The sequence below is a fragment of the Amia ocellicauda genome, chromosome 5 (assembly GCF_036373705.1).
Source record: "Amia ocellicauda isolate fAmiCal2 chromosome 5, fAmiCal2.hap1, whole genome shotgun sequence".
NCBI classification, from domain to species: Eukaryota; Metazoa; Chordata; class Actinopteri; order Amiiformes; family Amiidae; genus Amia; species Amia ocellicauda.
In genome coordinates this window covers 7,176,245-7,196,040 of record NC_089854.1, presented here as the reverse complement: position 1 = coordinate 7,196,040, position 19,796 = coordinate 7,176,245, and the positions used below count along the sequence as shown (strand labels likewise).

The following is a 19,796-nucleotide window of genomic DNA, read 5'->3' as shown; positions in this document are numbered from 1 at the left end:
CGGATTGGTTGGTAGGTGTGTTTGACACTGGGTGACCGGTCCAACCCAGGACACAGGCAGCCTTGGGAGCTGGGAGAGATGGACAGGTCTCTTCCCCTGTGATGAAGAGCTCAGGGTGTTTATTAGCAGATCTGCCTTCCACTGGGAGCTCCACAGTTCACATGCAAATGGCATCACAAAAATTGGGCTCTAGGGTAAATAAATCAGGCTCAGTCCAGTTCTACCCTAATTAATCTCCCACTGCGTTTATTTATCTCGAGTGACATTTCTATTATCACACATGATTTACCGTGATCTTTGAAGGATGAAGAGTCACCTTTGACATTTACAATAAAAGGCTTTGTGGTGATGAAGCTGCAGTTTAAAAACCTGAGTAGTAAATCCACGATTACACTGGGATGAGAAGGTGCCGTTCAAAACACTGTTAGGCTAATCCTTGTTTATATTAAACATTTCTGATACTCAGTGTCATTTGTATTAGTGTTTAAAATACAAAATACCACAGGTATGTACTTACACAGATATTGTATTTTCTCTGACCTGCTGGGAGGAGGAAGCTGCACTTTTGTTTGAATACAGTTTATAGGTAATGGACGGTGTAGGGCTGAAATAAACTTTACCCCACTAGACCATATTGAGGTTGAAAATAAGTTGAAAACACCCCCAATATTACCCAGCTGGCCACATAACGTTGCGGCAACATCGAAATAAAAATGAATTTGGACCAATACAACATTGTGGCGATGCGAATTTGTAAACTCCAGGGGATGTTGTCAAAACATTGAGAACAAAATGGAGAATCGATCTTCTCAAAGAACAAATAACAGGGAATGAAATGTTAAAGATAAATGGAAAAGAAGAAATGAACAAAACATACTGTATGTTTCTGCACACCAAATAATAGAACTGATTTTAATATGTAGTGTAATTACAGAGATGCATTCATGCCTCATACAGTGCTGCTGAAAAAGAACGAAACATGTTTGCTGGTTAAGCGGAGTCTTCAATCAGATCACATAGAGGACTGAGGAAGCAGCCAGCGAGGCTCATGGGAGAGGTCTTAGGTTAGCTCCAGGGCTCAATAGCTTATTACATCAGCCTCCTGGGTACACCCTGGGAGCTTGGAGGTGAACCTTCATATTGGATCCAGAGATATTGCTGTGTAATACAGCTGAAGGACAGAATAATGAAAATAAAGCTAGAAGTGATCATGTTTCATTTTATTGTGTGTGATCAGTAATATGGTTTACCAAACAATCATCAAACCGCCGCTCTCACAAAAGTGCGTACCAGTGGGTTAAATCAACGTGCTTATTTATAATCTAGGGCGTTTAACCTACTCATAAATACAGTTAAAGCAAATTTCTTTAGAAAAATAGTGTGGCATATTTACATGGAAGTAAACATATTGTCCGTTTTCCCTTTACATTAGCGTACAGTATATTGTTTCACACACACCGAAGACCAAACAGAGAAAACTACATTCTTCTCCTACAGAACAATAAACATTTTCAATACATGATTTCATACAATGCTTATTGGTCATACATTTTGAAATATATGCATTTTCAGTACACGAGAAACCTTTAAATGTGAGCATCCTTTAAGAAAGTTAAACATAGATGCCGAATAATATGAGAATATATTAGTAACACATCTGAACAGAGCGAAAATACCTGTTTTTTTCCCCCATATGAGTAATTCAACAGCCAAATATCTTGATGCCTTAGAAAAATAAACTATACACAAGGCTGTGTGAACATCCGTCATTTTCAAAATTCCCAGTACGGACAAACAAGTATCTAAGACTTGAAAAGCAGTTTCTTTATATAACACATTGCGTACATTTTTTCTCATTGTTGTAAAGAATACAAGTTCTCCCCTCCTATTTTTGCTTGACTACATCTTTGCCAAAACAGTGTTAAGGTTACCATGCTCAGATATCACTGCTGCAGCCAACCCTTTTGGATCAGAACAACTCAGGGCTCTAATTAGGTGTCGGTCAGAATTGTGGCCAAGCGATGAAGGACTGTGTTGTCATGTGCTGTTTTGGAGGGCATTCATGTTCTCAGCCAACACTAAATTAGTGGTGGCCTTTAGCCTGTAAGGTGAAGTTTGTAACAGTGGGCAGAGGTTACAGCAGAGACAAAGGGCAGCATTTTTGAGAGTTCATTTGCAATCTTTAGCTGTGAGGTCAGCCATTGTGCATTTACACTTTTTATTAAACACTTTTCAAAACAAAAATCAGGTCACTGTACACTTGCATTTCAACTTTCTACTCAGTGTATTTCCTTTTTCCCTACTTTCGAAATCTTACTTAAAGCTTCTTTCGCCGCAGTGAATAATAGAGCTCCAGCGGGATGTCTGCACATTCTGAGCGGCGCATGGCAAGACCAGAACAACACACTGTAGGTCATATTACCAAAACCTTCACCCCCACCTTTACCTTTATGCTATCTTATCAAAAAAAGAGCAATAACATTGTTACAGGAACACAGAAGCTGCTTCATGAACACAGCTGTGGCTCAATGTACTCCTGAAGCATTCACCTTCCCTGTGCAGAAACTCCCGTCCATAGTCTATTAGAAATTTAAAATCAGAAATATCACCCCAAAATAGATTTGAATCTCCATATCTCCAAGCTGAAGAGCTTCACTGGCTACCTGTGCTGTTTACAATTCATTTTAAGAGGCTGTTGTTAACAAGTAAAATAATACATAGTTAAGCCCCGCATTACTTGTCTGATATATTCCCAAAAGTGTATACAATGTATTAGGTAAAATCCATGATACTATATAAAGCCATTTAGTTCATTTTATATTTATTTATTTATGTATTTTATTCAACCACCACCTGCATGCATCTGGAAAGAAGAGGTTTATAAACTCAATATATATGTACATTAATTGGCTTTCTTACAAGCCAAAACAAGCACATTCCATCCAACCCGGTAAACTCTAATGTCACCCTGCACTGGTTAAAGAGTGACTGCTGAATATGTAAATGAAAAGGGGGGTTTCCTTTACTCTGTCCACAACCTGGAACACATACATACTCTCTACTGAACATCCTTAACTGCAGAAAACTCAGTCACCCATAAATTCAAAATACCACAAACATATCATATTAAAAAAACTAAATAGAAAAAAGCTTTCAGTAATTATTTGAATTTGTGTGTTTTTCGTGTGTTAGGGACTCTTGTTTGTATAAAGAAAAAGGAAAAGTGAGAGGAACTCACCAGACACCAGACCAAACAAATGGAGAATGTAAGGAGCACCACATGAGAAGGGGCCATTCGGGCTTGTCTAGTTACTGCAGCCATATTGATCCAAGACCCTTTCTTTGCCCATTTATGACAGGATCCTGCAGAAGAGGCATCACCTTCATGGTCTGGCTTGACTATGACAGATGGATCACACCAGTTTAAAAGCATGATTCATAGTTGACAGAAAATCTAATCAACAGAATCAAATTCAGGAACTTCTGAATCAGTAGTGTTTTACCATAGATGGCCCACTTTGTTGTTAAAATGTGTGTGTGTGTTTTTTAAAAGATGTGTGCGTTTAAAAGCAGAAAAAAACAAAAAACAAATTAGAAACAACTGAAGCATTAGGAATTTGTCTCTGCTCAGTTAGCCTAAACGTCAAGTCAATAAATCCCAACATATACAGCAACACCACAACCACACACACCTTCCCCACATACCATGACCTCCTTCAGGATCCAGTGCAAATCACAGGCAAGGCATCAGCATAGCCACAAACTAAACCAGCCGAGGGGCAGCTCCTCGACAGTCCCGCAGTGCAGGGCCTCTGTCTCCCATGTTGCCCAGTGCGAGGTGTGCCGAGAGGATACAGGGCAGTGATTGTATATCCAAAGCAAAGCCTTCCTCGTCGTAAACCCTGTCGATAGCACAGCCCAGTGGTGAGACTGTATCCTGGTGTTTGTTTTCAACAAATTCTGAGTTTTGATCTCTTAAGGTCCGTGAGATTTCCGCCCTCCTTCCCCACCCTCCTATCACTTGTCTTATCGCAGCAACTTCGGCACATCAACCTGCAGCAAAAGGGAAGAGGATTATTCGCTTGTACTGGAGTCACACGACACAATGTCTGTGACAGTCTCAGTTATGAGCATTCATTCAATTTTTTGTATTAAATTCCTAGTAAATTCTGAGCATATATATACAAATACCTAGACAGCCATAGATAATAACAGACACGTGAATAAACAAAGAAGTTAAATATGAATACAAAAAAAGTTTATGTATATAAACAATGACAAGCTTTGTTCATACAAAAAAATTGCCATTATTATGCACAGGGTGGCCTAGAGTTTGGCTACAGCTCAAGAAACATAAGACATTCATGGGCTTCAAGACATTCTTGACAGAAAGCAGGAGACACTTCTTCACACAGAGAGGCGTCACAATCTGAACAAACTCCCCAGCGATGTGGTAGAAACTGAAAGTTTGGGAACATTTAAAAATAGACTGGATAGGATCCTTGGATCACTTAGTTATTAATGGACACCAAACGAGCACGATGGAGCGAATGGCCTCCTCTCGATTGGACACTTTCTTATGTTCTTATGTTCTATACGATAGGTTAAGCATATGTATAAAATAGACGTCAAATAAATCAATCCATGTTTATTTTTATTTTATAGCGCCCTTTTCAGGGTAGCCACAGAGTGCTTTACAGATGGAAAGGACACTTATAACCATCGTTCAACTACAGAAACACTTTGACCGACTGAGAAAGGTCAGAGGGTTTGGCTTGAAACTCTGTCTAAGAATAAGCCCGCCTACCTTTTTGAGCTGTTTGATGTTGCTGTCCCGGATGGAGGCCAGCAGCTGGTCCCTGCTGTTTTTGTCGCGGGGGGTGCCCCTGTCGTCCAGCTTCCTCTCGGAGACGGGCGTCAGCGAGTTCCGCAGGGCCTCTCCATCCAGCATGGGGGCGGGCGGCGGTGGAGGCGGGGGCGGTGGTGGCCCTGCTCCCTGCGCCTTCTTCGGGGTGACTTTAGGGGAGGACCATGGGGAGGAGCGGGGAGAGGGCTGGGGCGAGGGCTTGGGGGAGCCCTTCTGGAGGCCCCCACTCACTTTGGGAACCTCCAGTGAGCCCTTCTTGTCCCCATCTCCCTGAGACTGCCTCTGCTCCTGGAGGCGGCGCTGCCTCTGCTTGTCCATGTTGCGGCTCAGGATGTTGGTCATGGTCATGCGCGGCCCGGCCAGCTCAAAGTGGTAGCCCAACTTGAGCAGCGACGTGTTCTCCTTCAGGATCTTGGCCATCTCCATCTCGGTCTTGCCGCCACAGATGTGGCGCTGGTTGTGAAAGCGCAGCTCGGTGAGGGTGGCATTGTGCTGCAGTGAGCGGATCAGCGCCAGGATGCCCTTGCTGGTGAGATGGTTGGAGTCCAGGTTGACGCTGGTCAGAGTCTTGTTGGAGCGCAGGACAGTGGCGATGGCAAATGCCACGTGGTCGTCGGCCCGGGTGTTGGCCAAAGCGAAGGTCTTGACGTGGGTGTTGTCCTGCAGGGCTTCTGCGAAACGAATCAGGGTGTCGTTGTTGATCGCTTCAGAGTTGTTGACGTTTAGTTCGATCATCTCGGGGTCGTTGTTGCGCACTTTCTCCAGAGGCTCGTCGAAGATGCTGGGAGACGACTCCTCTCCCTCCTCTCCGTCCTCCCCCTCTGCCGCTTTGGTCTTGCTGCCCGGGCTGTCCGTCGTGCAATTCTCTGTCTCTTCCTTCTTGGCAGGCTGGAGGGGTTCCTTGGGCTTCTTCTCATTCTCCTGCAGGGCTTTCGTCTCCTTGGCTGTGCGTTCAGGATGCGAGTTGGTCTTACCCGTCTCCCTATGCTGGCTGCTCCTCTCCTCGCCCTTGGCCTCCTTCACCTCTTTCTTGCTATCTATGGCCCTGCAGTGTTTCCCCTCCAGCTTCTTCCTCCCATCTGGGCAGTCCTGCTCCTCTCTCTTGCTGTCTACAGCCTTGCTGCCACGCACCTCTTTCCTCTTCTCCTCCTCCTTCCTGCCTTCCGCGACCTTGCACTCCTCTCTCTTGTTTTTACCCGGAGTACCGGCATTATTGTCTTTCTTGCGCTCTGTGCCTTGGCAGTTCTTTTCTTCCCTCTTGCCCTCTTGGTTCTGGGCCATGGGGTCCTTCCTCTTGCAGGCACTGTCTTTCACTGGGCTCTCTGGAGGCTTGCTGACTTTCTCCTCCCCCTCCTTGCTGTTGGACCTGGAGCAGCGTTTCTCCTGGCTCATACCCATTTTCCTCAGGTACTCTTGTTTTCTGCTCTCTTTCTTTGGATCTTTTTCACTATCTTTCTTCTCCTTCTGTCCCCCTTTGGGTTCTGCACTCTTTCCATCAACTACGACACCATCCTTATAAGGAGAAACAGAAAACATGAATTTAATACATCAATATATGTGCATGAGGTGTCTTGACTGTCTCATGTGCCTGGTTGAATGCACTATGACTTAAATAATCAGTTACACTTGTCTATGATTTTATTGGGAGACCCCTGGTTTGTGCTACATTTACAAATCAAAACGTGGTAGCTTGTTGTTGTCCTGTATAATTGGCCATAGAAACGTTTGTGCTTACGACATCAGACAGAATTGTGTACTGAGATGTTGTTATAGAACTCATGGAGAGAGACATCTTCTGGGGGGGGCCTTTGTATAGCATATTTATTTATTTTTCTCCCTAGAGATTTCCTGTTTAAAAAGTTGCGCACATCTGTGGCTGTGCATAAACACACCTCGATGCTGATGTAATCAGGCACTGAGGCATTAAAACATAGAAAAATAATTCTGTACAAAAATGTAGTGCAAGAAGACATGTGCTTATTATGTAACCGATTTACAAAAGCTTGACCTGAAAAATAATTTAAAAAATAACAATACTGACTGGTTGTCTTTTACCAAAATAAGTATGTAATGTTTTTTTTCCCCAATCAAAGCTGATATATTGTTTTCTTCTAGTTCAATCTAAGCAAATGCATTTGTCTCAAACTGCATTGCTTTGTAGACCCAGCTCAGCAGGCCTGCAACTACTTTTTTCTGTCTAATAACATATTAAATAACAGCAATGCACAAAGTATGAGGTAAGATCTGCTCTGTTTACATTGTAAGCAGCAAGCCATTTTAAGAAGGTTTACTGGGCAATCGTTCTGGCAGCGCTGCGCATGATTTGTTGCGACTCCGTCTTAGTTACTCTGAGAAACTCCAGTTCTCTCAGATGTGTCCTTAAAAGGCAGTGCGAGTACGAGCCATCAGCACTGGAATTCCTTCTGCCAGAGATCTGGAGCTCTGAAAAACCAAGACTCCTCTGTCTGAACAGCATTTACTTACTTACACATTCAATCACTGCTGCAATGCAGGATTTGAAGATACTCCTTACAACAATACCACGGACAAGGAACTAAACTCGTATGCATATGACTGATTGTCCTGCACATTTTTATATATTCTTTTTCCATTTTGAATTGTGAGATATAGGCTATGCATATAAACACTGATAACGAAACACAAGATTGAAAACTCTTCTCAAACCATTTCTTGTTGGATGTTAGCAACTCTAAGTCTTCAGCATGACTTCACAGTGTCACATATTCCCATAACTACATATGCAAAAAATAATCACCTCAGTCTATAGCAGTGCCTCTGCCCCTCTGTGCTATCAACTCACACTTGCCCCCTGAAACACACTTGTTATGGCATTTGTTGATCATAAAGATCCTGTTGCTTAGGAACTAGTAAGTGGTACTAGGCCCCAGTGAGTGGATGACATTTGCCCAGTTTGTGCAGGCGGTGAACACTTTGCCTTACGCTTCCCCCCCGGGGCCTGGCATAAACAAACAACAACATTTCTCATTGGGGTTACTACACAGGGTACAGTTTCCTAACGGCTTGTATTTACCAGCTCCTCAGCAGCTGTTGGTGCTGAAACTGTCAGGCTGTGCAAGGTCTCCAGCTGGCCCCCAGTCCTGAAACAAGGTTTCTTAAAGGACTAGCTGATGCCATATGCCTTATTGTGTTGCTTAACTTAATGGCTGTATGCCCTCCTGTATATGAGGTTCACGGGTTTCTGCTTACATTTCTGTATGACATGCTAATTGACAACTAGTAAACCGGCAAAACCGTTTTTTCTCAAGGCTGAAAAAGCGACTTTGACTTCTGGAAGTGTTTTGGGTCTACGAAAGTGTGCCATGCTTTCCCAACAGGTTTCAGACTACTGTGCAATTCTTCTTTGCTTGCCATGCCCACTGCCTTGACATCAGCTGTTTGAAGGAAATGTTTTACCCAAATACTTAGCTTACACAAGACAGCAAGGGATGCAGAACAATGGGGGAATTGCACAGAATTTATAATTTGAAAACCCAATGTTTCTGTTCCAGTTTGTCCTCATACACTTACAGATACAAAATTACTAAAATTCTCTCGGCTCCTGTGCAAACACACAAATGGTCCACATCCATGAGAAACAACCAATATTCTGGGAGCCGATTCCATGCCTCCACTGAATTAACTGCAATGTCTATTACCTTAGACTGAGCCAAACCAATTGCAAGTACATTCCCATATTTTTCATATTACACAATACTAGGATGAAGGATCAATATCATTGAAGACAGCACACAAGGGGAAGTATTTAAGTGTTGCACACACTTCCATTGCACAATTTCTCAGTAATGGCTTCAGAATAATGTTCCAGAATAACCTGGTTCCACAACACACTCCCTTGCAAGCAGCCTTCAAAGATATGGTTTTTGCTGGAGTATTAGTTTGTAAACCTCGCAAATAACCACATAGGTACTTCACCCTCATACCTGCATCTTCTGCAAAGGGGAACGTAACTAGCAAAAATTTACATAACTTATGTATTTGAAAGAGGGTTTAAAAGCCTTGGAATTGGCAAATCTGTTCATGAAATCTAGGCATTTTGTTATTTTACTCTGGAAACCCAGACTGATTTGCTATATTGTTTGTTGCACTGCAGCACTTGAGTGATCCATACTCTACTTACAAATAGTGCTTGACAGATGTGTATGTTAAATGCTGCTAAAGTGGCCATTCATTGTATAGGCCAAGGGCCACTGAAGAGAACACTCCACACTTGGTGTAACCAGATGAGTTGCAAGGCTGGTTGACTGATTAAATTTTGCCATTGGCGTAATAAGCATCTGCATCGGTACATTCATTTGGTCTCAGCTGTTTGTCCAGCACTCATTGTGTGTCCGGACAATTGATCCAGACAGATTCCAATACAGGCTGCAGTCTCCCTCTGCTCTCTGATCTGGGCTATGACAACAGCAGGTCAAAGTCAGCAGCCTGTCCTATCCCAGTCCAACATTTAATTCTCGTTGGTTTGGATTCACAGTGGGTTCCCTCACAGTGCGATAGGATTGTTTTCCCTCAGAGATGAATACCAGCGATGTTGTGTCAATTGGCAGCCATGCGGATTAGCACACCGGATGCCCTCTCAAGCACCCTGCTCGGTGTAGTATCTCTGGAATGCAGGTTGGGTGCTGTTCAGTGTCTGATACAGTTACTCATCCCGCCTATAGAAACAGAGATAAAGATGGGCTCCCTGCTTTATCATTAGACCCACAGCTCCAACCCATCCAATTCTGTCCTTACTATCTCATTATCAGAAAGCACTGGGTGGCTGGAAGGGGCAGTCTGACACCTGCAGAGTCCTTCCTTATTTAAAGAGGAGCATTTCTAAATATTGAATGGTCCAGTTTTCTCCTGAACATTTTCACATCCATACTATAAATCTCAGATTTCAGCATGAGAGTCTGTGTCAGTCCATGTAGGAAGACAAGGCAGATATTCCTAGAATTACTGTTTTTATGTCTGGTCCATTATGTGCTTGCTGTTGAGTACATATCTCCACTGGAAATACAATGCAATTCAATATAGAAGACCTCAATATATGGAATTATAGAAATGTCTTGGCACAGTGCTCTGACTTCAGAGGATGTGCAACACCCAATTGGTGACACTTTCCACTGCCTGAGAATCGAGCAAATATTTTCAAGTTATTGTTGTTTTTTCTGAATAAGGCCATTAAGCTTCCTAAAATTCATTGCATGTGTGGAAATCTATTAACACTCTTAAATAAGCTTGCAGAGAAACCCTCTCTCACCCACAAAAGACAAAACTCTGCCATGAACGCAAAAGCCTAAGCTCAGTTGAACCATTTTGTGGGTGAGAGAGGGTTTCTCAACAACATTGTGTATGAGTGTTAATAGATTCCCACACATGCAATTAAAACTCTTCCATGCCTGTGCTGTTAATATCATATTCCCTCTAAAGCAGGGGTGGCTAACCCTGGTCCTGGAGAGCTGCAGGGCTACAGGCTTTTGTTCTATCCAGATCGTTAACTGCTTAATTGAACCAACTGTGTGTCTTAATTAGGCAAAATGTCCCTGTGTTCAAGGTATCCAATGATTGGTAATTAAGAGAGACCTGGAAATCCTGCAGGATTGCGGCTCTCCAGGACCAGGGTTAGCCACCCCTGTTCTAGAGCATTTCTGTCAGGCCCTGCATGACACGCACACCAGGATACCAAGAAGTGCTATCATTGCAGCCATCACAGCTTCTAATTTGGAGATGGAATGTATCATACAAGGGACTTCAAGCATGACAGTCTTGAAGAAAAATGTTCTTTGGAAGGTCTAATCTTCTGTTTGGTCTAACATTAGCCCAGCTTTCACAACACTTGAGTTCAGCCAGTAAACTCTAACATTAAAAAAGGTGCGGGCGGGGGTGTTGGGGGGGGGGTTGTTTTGCTTTCATGGATTGACCTGCCAGTTAGGAAACTTGACCTGAAAATGATTCTCTCCAAAAACTGAGTTCTCTCTGTGGTGTCTCACAGAGATCTGATGGAGACAAGATCATGTGTACTCAGGCTTGGCTCTGGCATCCCCAGGAGAAGCAGATGACAGGGAACAGGCACATGTCCCAACGTGCAGCGATCCACACACAAACAAACACACACACGCCATTATCTGCGCCAGACTAAACCCTCGTCTCCAGCTCAGTCGACTGTGGGATGAAGCTGCCCTCGTACACGGAGCAGTTTGATGCAGATCTCAAAAGAAAGGTTCACAGCATCCACATCGGTCTGTTGTTTCCTCATTCATATTTCAAAATTCCTCTTTTGTGTTCCCCTCAGGGGTTATTCCCAAAGTGAATGATTAGAAAGAGTGTGGGGGAAGTGTATAAGGGCTGCACAGCACCAGAAAGGGAAGACTACTAGTGAAACATTAGAAATGTGAGCCAATGTGTCATCAATGTTTTCCTGCGTGAGTTTATCAGCAGCTGTCTTTGGTGAAACAGTAAGGTAGCACATTAACAATCATTAAAAAAGGCCAACAGCAACAGATATCTTACATCATATAATTGGCTTGAAATGTGCTATTCTTTTCATTTCTCAATGTAAATTCAGCTATTTTGATAAACTGTATTTGGTTGGTTTGATACTGACGTTGGCACTTCTACTATAAGAAAGCAACAGCCTGACAGATCAAGCAGACATAAACCTATATATGTATATATGACTCCCAGCTTCTTGAATGTTCTTCACTATTCTAACAAGTTAAGCAAACTTTCTCCATGAGTATTTAAAATGATGTATTGTGTAATAAAGCCAGTTAAAGGCTTGCCATGGCACCTGGGCGCAGGCTGCTGTGCACTCAGGTGGAGAGGGCGCAGGACGGTGTACCTCTACGGAGCGCTCCCTCTGGATGAGCTTCTTGGTCTCCCGCTCGCAGTAGTCCAGCATGGCTCCTCGGTTGTAGATGCCCGACGGCGTCTTGTCCGTCTGGTTGCGCTGCCGCAGCCCCACGGGCACTTTGGTGTCGGGGTCGGCGACGCTCAGCTCCTTCTCCAGCTCCTGCATCTCCTCCGGTGACAGGTTGGCCAGCAGGTTGTCAATGTCGGGGTCCTCGCTCACCTGCCGCCGGCACCGCGACATCCTGGACATGGTGCGCTGCGGAGTGCGTAGCAGGACACAAACTGAACTTTTTGCCAGATGTGTGTAGATGTGTAGGCTCTGTGTGTCCGCCAGCAGGTGCCGGGTGTGGACGCGACGCAGGTCCACTGGCGTGTGAAGCCCCGGAGCGGCTGCCCGAGTCCGAGCTGCGGGTCGGTGTGTCCGGCGGCCGACAGTGGAAGCCGGCAGCCAGCATCAGCCTATCAAAGCCGCCTGAAATCCGAGGACATTCCTCGAAATCCTGCGCAGCTGCATGCCCAAATTTAGTTCACAGCATTTTAGCCTTTTAAAGGCAATAGGAAGGAGGTCTGGGAAGCGAGAGATGCACACGCGTAGGAGGCTGGCACAAGGCGTCTTTTTTCTTCTGTTTTTTTTTTTTTTTGGTAATTAAAGTTTCGGTTCACAGGAACTGTCTGGAAGAACTAAACTTGGAATTGAGAATTATGAATCAAGAGTTTTGCCTGCACAACCTCAGGGGAAAAAATGCATGAATACATACATACATACATACATACATGCATGCATGCACACACACATCAATACAAACGCGCACTTGTGTTTTGTTGAATGCTTTATCGTGTAAGTCTGCTTTATCATAAGTCTCAGTAACTTGCGAAGCGACCAACATCCCACACTTGAGACCAAATCAAAAATTAGACGTGGAAAACTTACTTGCAAATGAAATACACGATTAAAGTCCGCAACATTAGAATAATCGTGCAGTGATAAAGCAGTTACTACAGCAGGGCACCGTGCCAGCTGGCCAGAGGCAGCTCTTCAGTCTCAAGTCTCGTCTGACGGGACATTTCTGTGGACTTTAAAGTGCCTCAGACTCACACCTGCACTCCCATCTGCCAAACACTGTCCTGAGTCACGTATACGTGCTGCAGCCCCTATGACGTATGGCAAAGTGGGTCATTGTCATTTATTCTCATATTCATTTAAACGATACGATGCAGACACTACATGTACATATTGTAACATGCACAATCCCCTTAACAAAAATATTGTTTCTATTTCTGAAAATAATCTCACAAATAATAAACCCAGCGTATATTAATACAACCCGCTTAACATGACTGTGATGACCCCTAGAGGCCGAGATGCAAACCGATGAAGAATATGCAATCTAACTGCTGTTTTGTATTTTATTTGCTGTTAGTACATACATGTACTGACACTGCAGATCAGATCACCTTTCTTCTATTTCACTCAAAAGAGTTGTATTTATTAAAACTTTCCCAGACTTCAGTTGGATAGTTATCCATCAGGTTACTCTCTACAATCAGTTAACAAAAGCAACATGGGGGACAAAACGGCCAAAATAATCAGCGCAGGAAATACGCACAGCATCCCAGGAAACCAGCTTGTTGCTGAATATTACATCACCTCCCTCTTGGATCAAAAGCATGTAGGCTCCATAAATCAGCTGTCAATGACATCAACTGAATATTTAATGTTACAGACAAGATGACATCACTACATTTTACATTCCAAAGTCATTAATTTAGTACAAAAAATATCAGTTTTATTACATTGTCATATATAAACATGTTTAACAAATAGTTCACATTGGAAATCATTCCTTTTATAGGGTTACAGCTATATTGTACAAACCAGAGGATACATGGCCATATATTCTCAAGCATTTCCTAGAAGCTATATTTAATTAGAAGAAAATGTTAATTCAATCACCCAGACAGAACATATTTTTTCATTTTATTCTTTTAAGGAAGAGAATATTTTGATATTATCACTAGCAAGAACACGAACATGAATGATTTACCATTGTTTCCAGTTTGGAATCTGGTCTCAAAGATACTAAGGGGGGGGCAGTAGAGAGATGAGGAGACTGTAACAGTGGGGGTGGGAAAATATAACGATCACATGGACACAGCCTTACATCAACACTGGAGCTCCCATCGGAGGCTGGCGGAAAAACAAATAGAATGACTGAACAATGAAATGCACTTTCTGTCTCAGAAAACAGATCCCAGTGTAAACAGCAGGATACTGGAAACATTTACAATCATAAACAAAATATATATATTAACTAACCAGTCAAAAGAAACAGTGGAATATTTCTCCAAGCATATTCTGTTCTACATCCCAGCTCCAAAGGATTTCAACTTAATCCTAAAGAACTCACAATCAGTGTACAAGCGCTCTCGTCGAGACTCTCACAGCCGTCAATCTCAACACCTCAAGGTATGTACAAAAACAGACCACACACACAATTATTAGAATCCAGTGTTATTGTTGAAGTCTTACACAGAGAATTATGGGAGCCAGCACTCACATTTGGTGCCAGCGTCCTAGTGATCCCCAAACAATTAGAGCTACTTTTAAAGTGAAAAAACGTGAAATCATACTAAAACCCCTAGTATCTAGTTATCGCAGTGGCAGCGTTTACACTTAAATTAAAACTGACAAACTAGTCCCACATGCTTTTTTTTTGTCATGACTTGTACGTTAACATATTGGTTTATTTTAGAGAAAAATATGTATTTTCTAAATGCATAACAACCTCACTAATACTATAATATGCGAGGGTGTAATGAGTAGAAGTAGTAGTGATTACCAAAGCAGCGTAACTGAAGACCTATTCATAGTGTAGTATGTCCCTGCTGAGAGAAAAACACATGGTACTGTACCTTATTTCATACACAGACAGATCTGTGTCCAGCCTAAACATGTGAGTAACAAACACATCTCCCAAAATAATCTACTGCAGATATATTACAGTGTAAACTCATCACCTCATCATTACGTTTTTAATGGTGGGATAGAGTGCATCTAATGTGCACTGACGGAGAAGGACAAAAAAAAAGAGAGGGGGAGGTAGCACATTATTTCATTGCAGTCGCTATGGTTGTTTGGGCCAATCTGCACTCATTTTTATCATGTTTTACCAAAGTCACACACTGCTTTCTGACGTGCGTACACCATGGCATTAGCGTGTGCGATAACAGTGTGACAATCTGGAGGTCTGAACATGCCAGTAAATGCCACTAATGGCTCAGAAGCTTTAAAAGGAACTTACAATGAAAAGAACTGATATTTTCCTTGTTCAAGTCTCGATTGTTTAACAAAACACTGAATATTGTTATTAACTTGTGCAACTGAGAGTTCCTATAGTTAGACTTCCAGGGTTATTGTTGCTTCTAGTGGCCTAAGACTACAAGAGCACAGAAGCTGTACTGTGTAAATACACAGGACAAAGCAGAGAAAGGAGCAGTGTGTTTCGTTGAAGCCTCTTGTGGCAAGAAAGCAGAAGAGTGGGTTAATACATATACTCAAGGTGCTTTGAATGGGTTCTGATCTAAAATACACATGCAGTACTTTCTCACACCTGGAAACCACTTTGCATGCCATTTAAGAAAGAGGCGTGAAATAGTGATAGAACATAATAGCACTAGATCTGTGAGCTAAAAGAGGGACAAAATCCACACAAAATACAAGTAACTGTGATACAGTAGCATTGCTGAATCTTCAGTTATTCCTTATGCCTTTTTAAGACTATTTTAAATAACCTTAGGGTAGTGCTAAATACAGTCCCTAGATCTGGTTTTAGAAAGCATTAATAAATAACAATTCTGCTGTGGAAGACAATAAGACACTAAGTGGAGTGGAGCTCAGGAGATACAGCTGCCCAAACACGTCAACCTCAGTGTTTGGAAAACATCCTCCCAATTAAACACTGCAAACCGGAATATTCTTTTAAAACGAGTCCAAGGGATTTATGGGAGCCATTTAGTACTAGTGTCGAAAAAAATTGAGCTACAAATGAAAATCAAGAAATACTGATGCTTTTGAGCACAAAGTCTGAAACCCCTGTGCTCTGAACTGGGGGCAAAGGAAAACAAATCAAGCACAAAAAATCAACAACATACAAGTGAGGCCTGCGAGACGGTGTGTTTGAGTTGTCTGTATCCCCCGTGTGAAAGAGGTGTTATTGTTAGCCAGCTGCCATGTCCACAATGCCCCCTACTGGAGGGCACGCAGCACAGCACAGCGGACCTCTCGCACCAGCCAAATGAAGAAGAAACAAAACATGGTGCAGGTTAGTGCTTTTGCTCATTCATTTGTTTGTGTGCGTGTTACTAGTTTTATGAGAGAAGCTGGTGGAGTGATGATGGTAGACCGAGGGCTGTCCTTGCTCCTCCAGGCCGGTCCTGTCCCTCCCCCCTCAGGAACCTGTGTCCAGTCAGGGGCCATTGTACTGTGGGGGGGAGTATGGCGGTGGCACTGCAACACACAGCATCACAACATCAGCATTTCGGTCAGGCACTGCAAATCATTCTGCACACCCGCTCACCGCTGCAGCGCCCTGCGCTTGTTGTGTCACATGCTGCACTCTGGATGTTTAAGTTCTAGTAGCCACATCAACAATCCTACTCAAATACTACTGAAAGGGATATGTATACTTCAATATCTATTGCATATCACTGGTATTGATTTTCTGAGCTATGGGGATGTTATGGATTAATTAAAGAATTTGGTTGTGTTTTAATGTGTTTCTCAGTCATGCCAGTGACAACTTTAAACTGGTACGGCTGAATTCCACAGGCTGTGTTACTTAGACAGGCTCTGAACATTTTTGCCAAACATGTAGGGACTGCATGCAATCCAAGCTCCGATTTACTATTATTGTGATTGGATGGTTGACGCTCACCTGGCTGGCCATATCTGGGGTCGACTGGGGGGTAGGGCGGGTAGGGTGCCGGCTGCATCATGGGGTACTGCTGGGGCATGCCAGGCTGGTAATGGGGTTCAGCTGGATACCCAGAGTACTGGTAATCAGGTGCTCCGACCGGCTTGCCCTGGGCTTGGTATGAGGAGTCTACAGGGTAGCTGGACATCGGAATCTGCTGGCCTGCAATAAACCACAGAGTTTTCAGCAGAACTGCAGGAGAATATTAGACACCAGGTACCGGAGCCACATGGGAAGCTGTGCTAGTGTTGGAAACTGGATGAACGCATACAGAATACTCTCATGCATGTATTAATAAATAAGAAGAACAAGAATAACAAGATGAAGGAAAGGAAGGTAATACAATGATTCTGCTGAGTCAACATCCAGGTTTGAACAATGCACCCCAGCTTTGAGTTGCAGCCCCAATCTCATTTTCTTATTATGGAGAGTCTCCTTATACTTACAATACCAAAGGCTTAAGGCACACATTGTTTTTTTCACAAAAGGGGGGAAGCAGTAATGCAGCCCTACCCTCGTACGGGGTCCTCTGCTGCTGGCGGCGCTGGTACAGGTAGCAGCAGGAGCACATGAAGCAGCACACCAGTGTGGCTATAATGGCCACGAAAAGCAGAATAGAGGAGGCAATGCCAGCGATGGTGGTGGGGCTGCAGGGAGAAGCAGAGATGTCAGACACCCCTCAGCCCGCTGCACACCCAATACAGATCCCTCTCTTTGGCACATTCATTTACAGGCACAGCTTTATGTTATCTTATACAGTGCCTCATCTCATCCGTACCAACTCACAGAGCTAAAGTCAAGTAAAGCACAGAGTAAAATCAGACACAGAAGTGAGATACGACAAGTAGTCAAATTGAAAGCATATCTGTCAAACGGGGCTGATTTGATTTGTAGCAGGGATTGTTCAAATTCAACAGTTTTAAGACTATACCTGCAATCTAAAAAGGCAGGCTGTGTTACAATCAATGCAAGAACCGGGGATGGCTCACAACAGGAGGCCCGGCAGTGATCCTGTCAGAGAACAATGTCACTTTGCTGGCAAGCAAAACAGCAGGTGATGTTCCTCCTACAGTGGCCGTTCTCCGGGATAATTCCCAGAGGCTGTTATTTCGGCCAGGGAGGGGGGCGTACCTGAACTGGAAGAGCATGCAGTGCTTCTGCTCCCGCTCCGTGATCATCTTGAATGCATCCAAGCAGCAGTATCGGCGGTGGCAGTTGCCACAGCAGAAGGTGATGAGGTGGCAGTCGAAGCCATTGTGCCAGGTGCCGTTCTTGTCCACGTACCACAGGCAGTCCTCGTTGGCAGTCACTGCAGACACAAGGTGAGGGAGAGAGCAGTGAGCGCTTTGCATGCGTGCCAGAGTGCAAGCGGAGAGTGTCTGCCTGGCGTTTATTTATGAACTGCCAAAGAACGCATTCCATAACTCACACTCCTGCCCAAAACATGCCACCCCCCTCTGAACCAACAAAGAAACAAACAAACAATTCAGATGCGTTTGGAAAAGAAGCATCAGATTGTGCCTGGATCAATGTGTACGACTCCTGTCACTGACACAAAAGGAAATTAATTTGCAGCATGCAGGATTGGATGATAGTTCTGTACAGGAAAACAAAAACAATGAAGAGTGTAGCTATAATACCAGAACCCTACAATTGGATTGGACCACACTATTCTTCATTCTTCAAGAGGCGCTCTCTCTCTCTCTCTCTCTCTCTCTCTCTCTCTCTCTCTCTCTCTCTCTCTCTCTCTCTCTCTCTCTCTCTCACACACACACACAACAGGAAGGGAGAGAGTGCTGTACCAGCCAGGCCAGTCTCCAGTGCTGCAGCAACGTTATCTATGTTTAGGCTGGCTCTCTCTCCAGCGTCATATTGACTTTCTGTTCACCCCCCACCCTCCTCCTGCCCGGACACCCAGGACACTGTTGGCTTTGATGACTTCATACAGTCCTATGTTCTCATAATTATGTCGTGTAATTCATATCCCTACAATTGCAGGTGTGGTTGGACGGCAGGGTACCACTGATGTAACACGATCCATTACAAATGTCTACAAACCACCATCACTTGTGCCGGCTGTTTTAAACGTTATTCCACTTGACATGGGTTAAGTTCAATGCCAAATACTTTCCAAAGCTTAAGTTTGACGTTAGCATCAAGTCCGGGATAAAATGAACCACTAAGCTCGGTCATTTTGACATGTGAGACTGCGACTTGGAAACAAACGTGTAACTGTTACAGTAAACAGCAGTCAGCGGAGCGGGACGACGTCGCGCTGCTGTTGTTTTTTACATCGCATTAGCTAATGATTGTCATTTTGCATTTTCCAAGATGTAATAAACATCCCGTCTCCCTCTCGCCTCCGTCGCCGGGCCTGCCGCTGTGAATTCAACGCTGAGCACTCACCCTGCCCGGCGGAGAGCACCGCGGCCAGCACCGGCCAAGCCAAGACGGCGAGCGGAGACATCTCGGGTGGATGGATAAAACCGAAGAAAAGCAGGAATAAATAACGAGCAGCACGCAGCCGTCGGCAGCGCTGTCCAGCAGGGTCGCCTCCTCAGAAGGGACGGTTACAGGGACACTTGAATCCCGGTCCTCGGCGCTCGGTCAGGCGGTCTCCTCGGCAGTGACGTCACGCCACGCAGGACCCTCCGCGGACCCCGGGCGTCGCGGCCGCCGTGCCAGGGAGGAGAGCCGCCCACAGCGGGCACGGGAGGAGGAAATGTGCTGCCCACCGCCGGCGACACAGTGGTTTATTAGGGGCCGCATGACGTGCACCGTCAATTGCACCGCTGGCGATTATGCAGCATCGGCGAGGACGAGAACTTGAGCTAAACTGCGTCACCAGGCTGCTATGGGAGATGCAGGTAAATGGAGCATTTCTGCAAACGGTGGTGCAAATCATAATGCAAATTCAGTTTTAACCTTTACCAAAAAACGTACCTGTTAATACAAAAAATATGTAAATCTTTAATTTTGTTATGCCCCCCCCTTTAAAAACTGTAAGACTGGTATTAGTTTTATTAATAGAAATGTGCATAAACATAGAAGCTGGTCAAAATAAAATAAAGTGATGCCGT

General features: G+C 44.0%; 2 protein-coding genes across 2 annotated transcripts; both read right to left on the bottom strand.

Annotated features, from left to right (window-relative positions):
• Positions 1 to 1,199: 1,199 nt before the first annotated feature.
• Positions 1,200 to 12,219, bottom strand: lmod1b (leiomodin 1b (smooth muscle)). Its single transcript, XM_066703511.1, has 3 exons — positions 11,733 to 12,219; positions 4,808 to 6,379; positions 1,200 to 4,053 (listed from the first exon to the last, which is right to left on the bottom strand). Exons 1-3 carry the CDS (start codon positions 11,991 to 11,993, stop codon positions 4,027 to 4,029), a joined length of 1,860 nt encoding a protein of 619 aa, XP_066559608.1. The 5' UTR covers positions 11,994 to 12,219; the 3' UTR covers positions 1,200 to 4,026.
• A 1,208-nt stretch (positions 12,220 to 13,427) lies between these two features.
• shisa4 (shisa family member 4) lies at positions 13,428 to 19,796 on the bottom strand. Its single transcript, XM_066703512.1, has 5 exons — positions 19,123 to 19,796; positions 17,848 to 18,025; positions 17,230 to 17,363; positions 16,678 to 16,878; positions 13,428 to 16,250 (listed from the first exon to the last, which is right to left on the bottom strand). The coding sequence occupies exons 1-5, from the start codon at positions 19,181 to 19,183 to the stop codon at positions 16,210 to 16,212; spliced, it is 615 nt and encodes a 204-aa protein (XP_066559609.1). The 5' UTR covers positions 19,184 to 19,796; the 3' UTR covers positions 13,428 to 16,209.

Bases quoted from the DNA above. Each gene is read 5' to 3' on its own strand.
- shisa4 (XM_066703512.1), bottom strand. From the start codon at position 19,183: ATGTCTCCGCTCGCCGTCTTGGCTTGGCCGGTGCTGGCCGCGGTGCTC. The intron at 18,026-19,122 runs GTGAGTGCTCAG...TTGTGTCTGCAG, and splicing joins GGTGCTCTCCGCCGGGCAGG to TGACTGCCAACGAGGACTGC. The intron at 17,364-17,847 runs GTACGCCCCCCT...TTCTCCCTGCAG, and splicing joins TGCATGCTCTTCCAGTTCAG to CCCCACCACCATCGCTGGCA.
- lmod1b (XM_066703511.1), bottom strand. From the start codon at position 11,993: ATGTCCAGGATGTCGCGGTGCCGGCGGCAGGTGAGCGAGGACCCCGAC. The intron at 6,380-11,732 runs GTACACCGTCCT...TCTCCTTATAAG, and splicing joins AGAGGGAGCGCTCCGTAGAG to GATGGTGTCGTAGTTGATGG. The intron at 4,054-4,807 runs GTAGGCGGGCTT...CTTTTGCTGCAG, and splicing joins ACATCAAACAGCTCAAAAAG to GTTGATGTGCCGAAGTTGCT.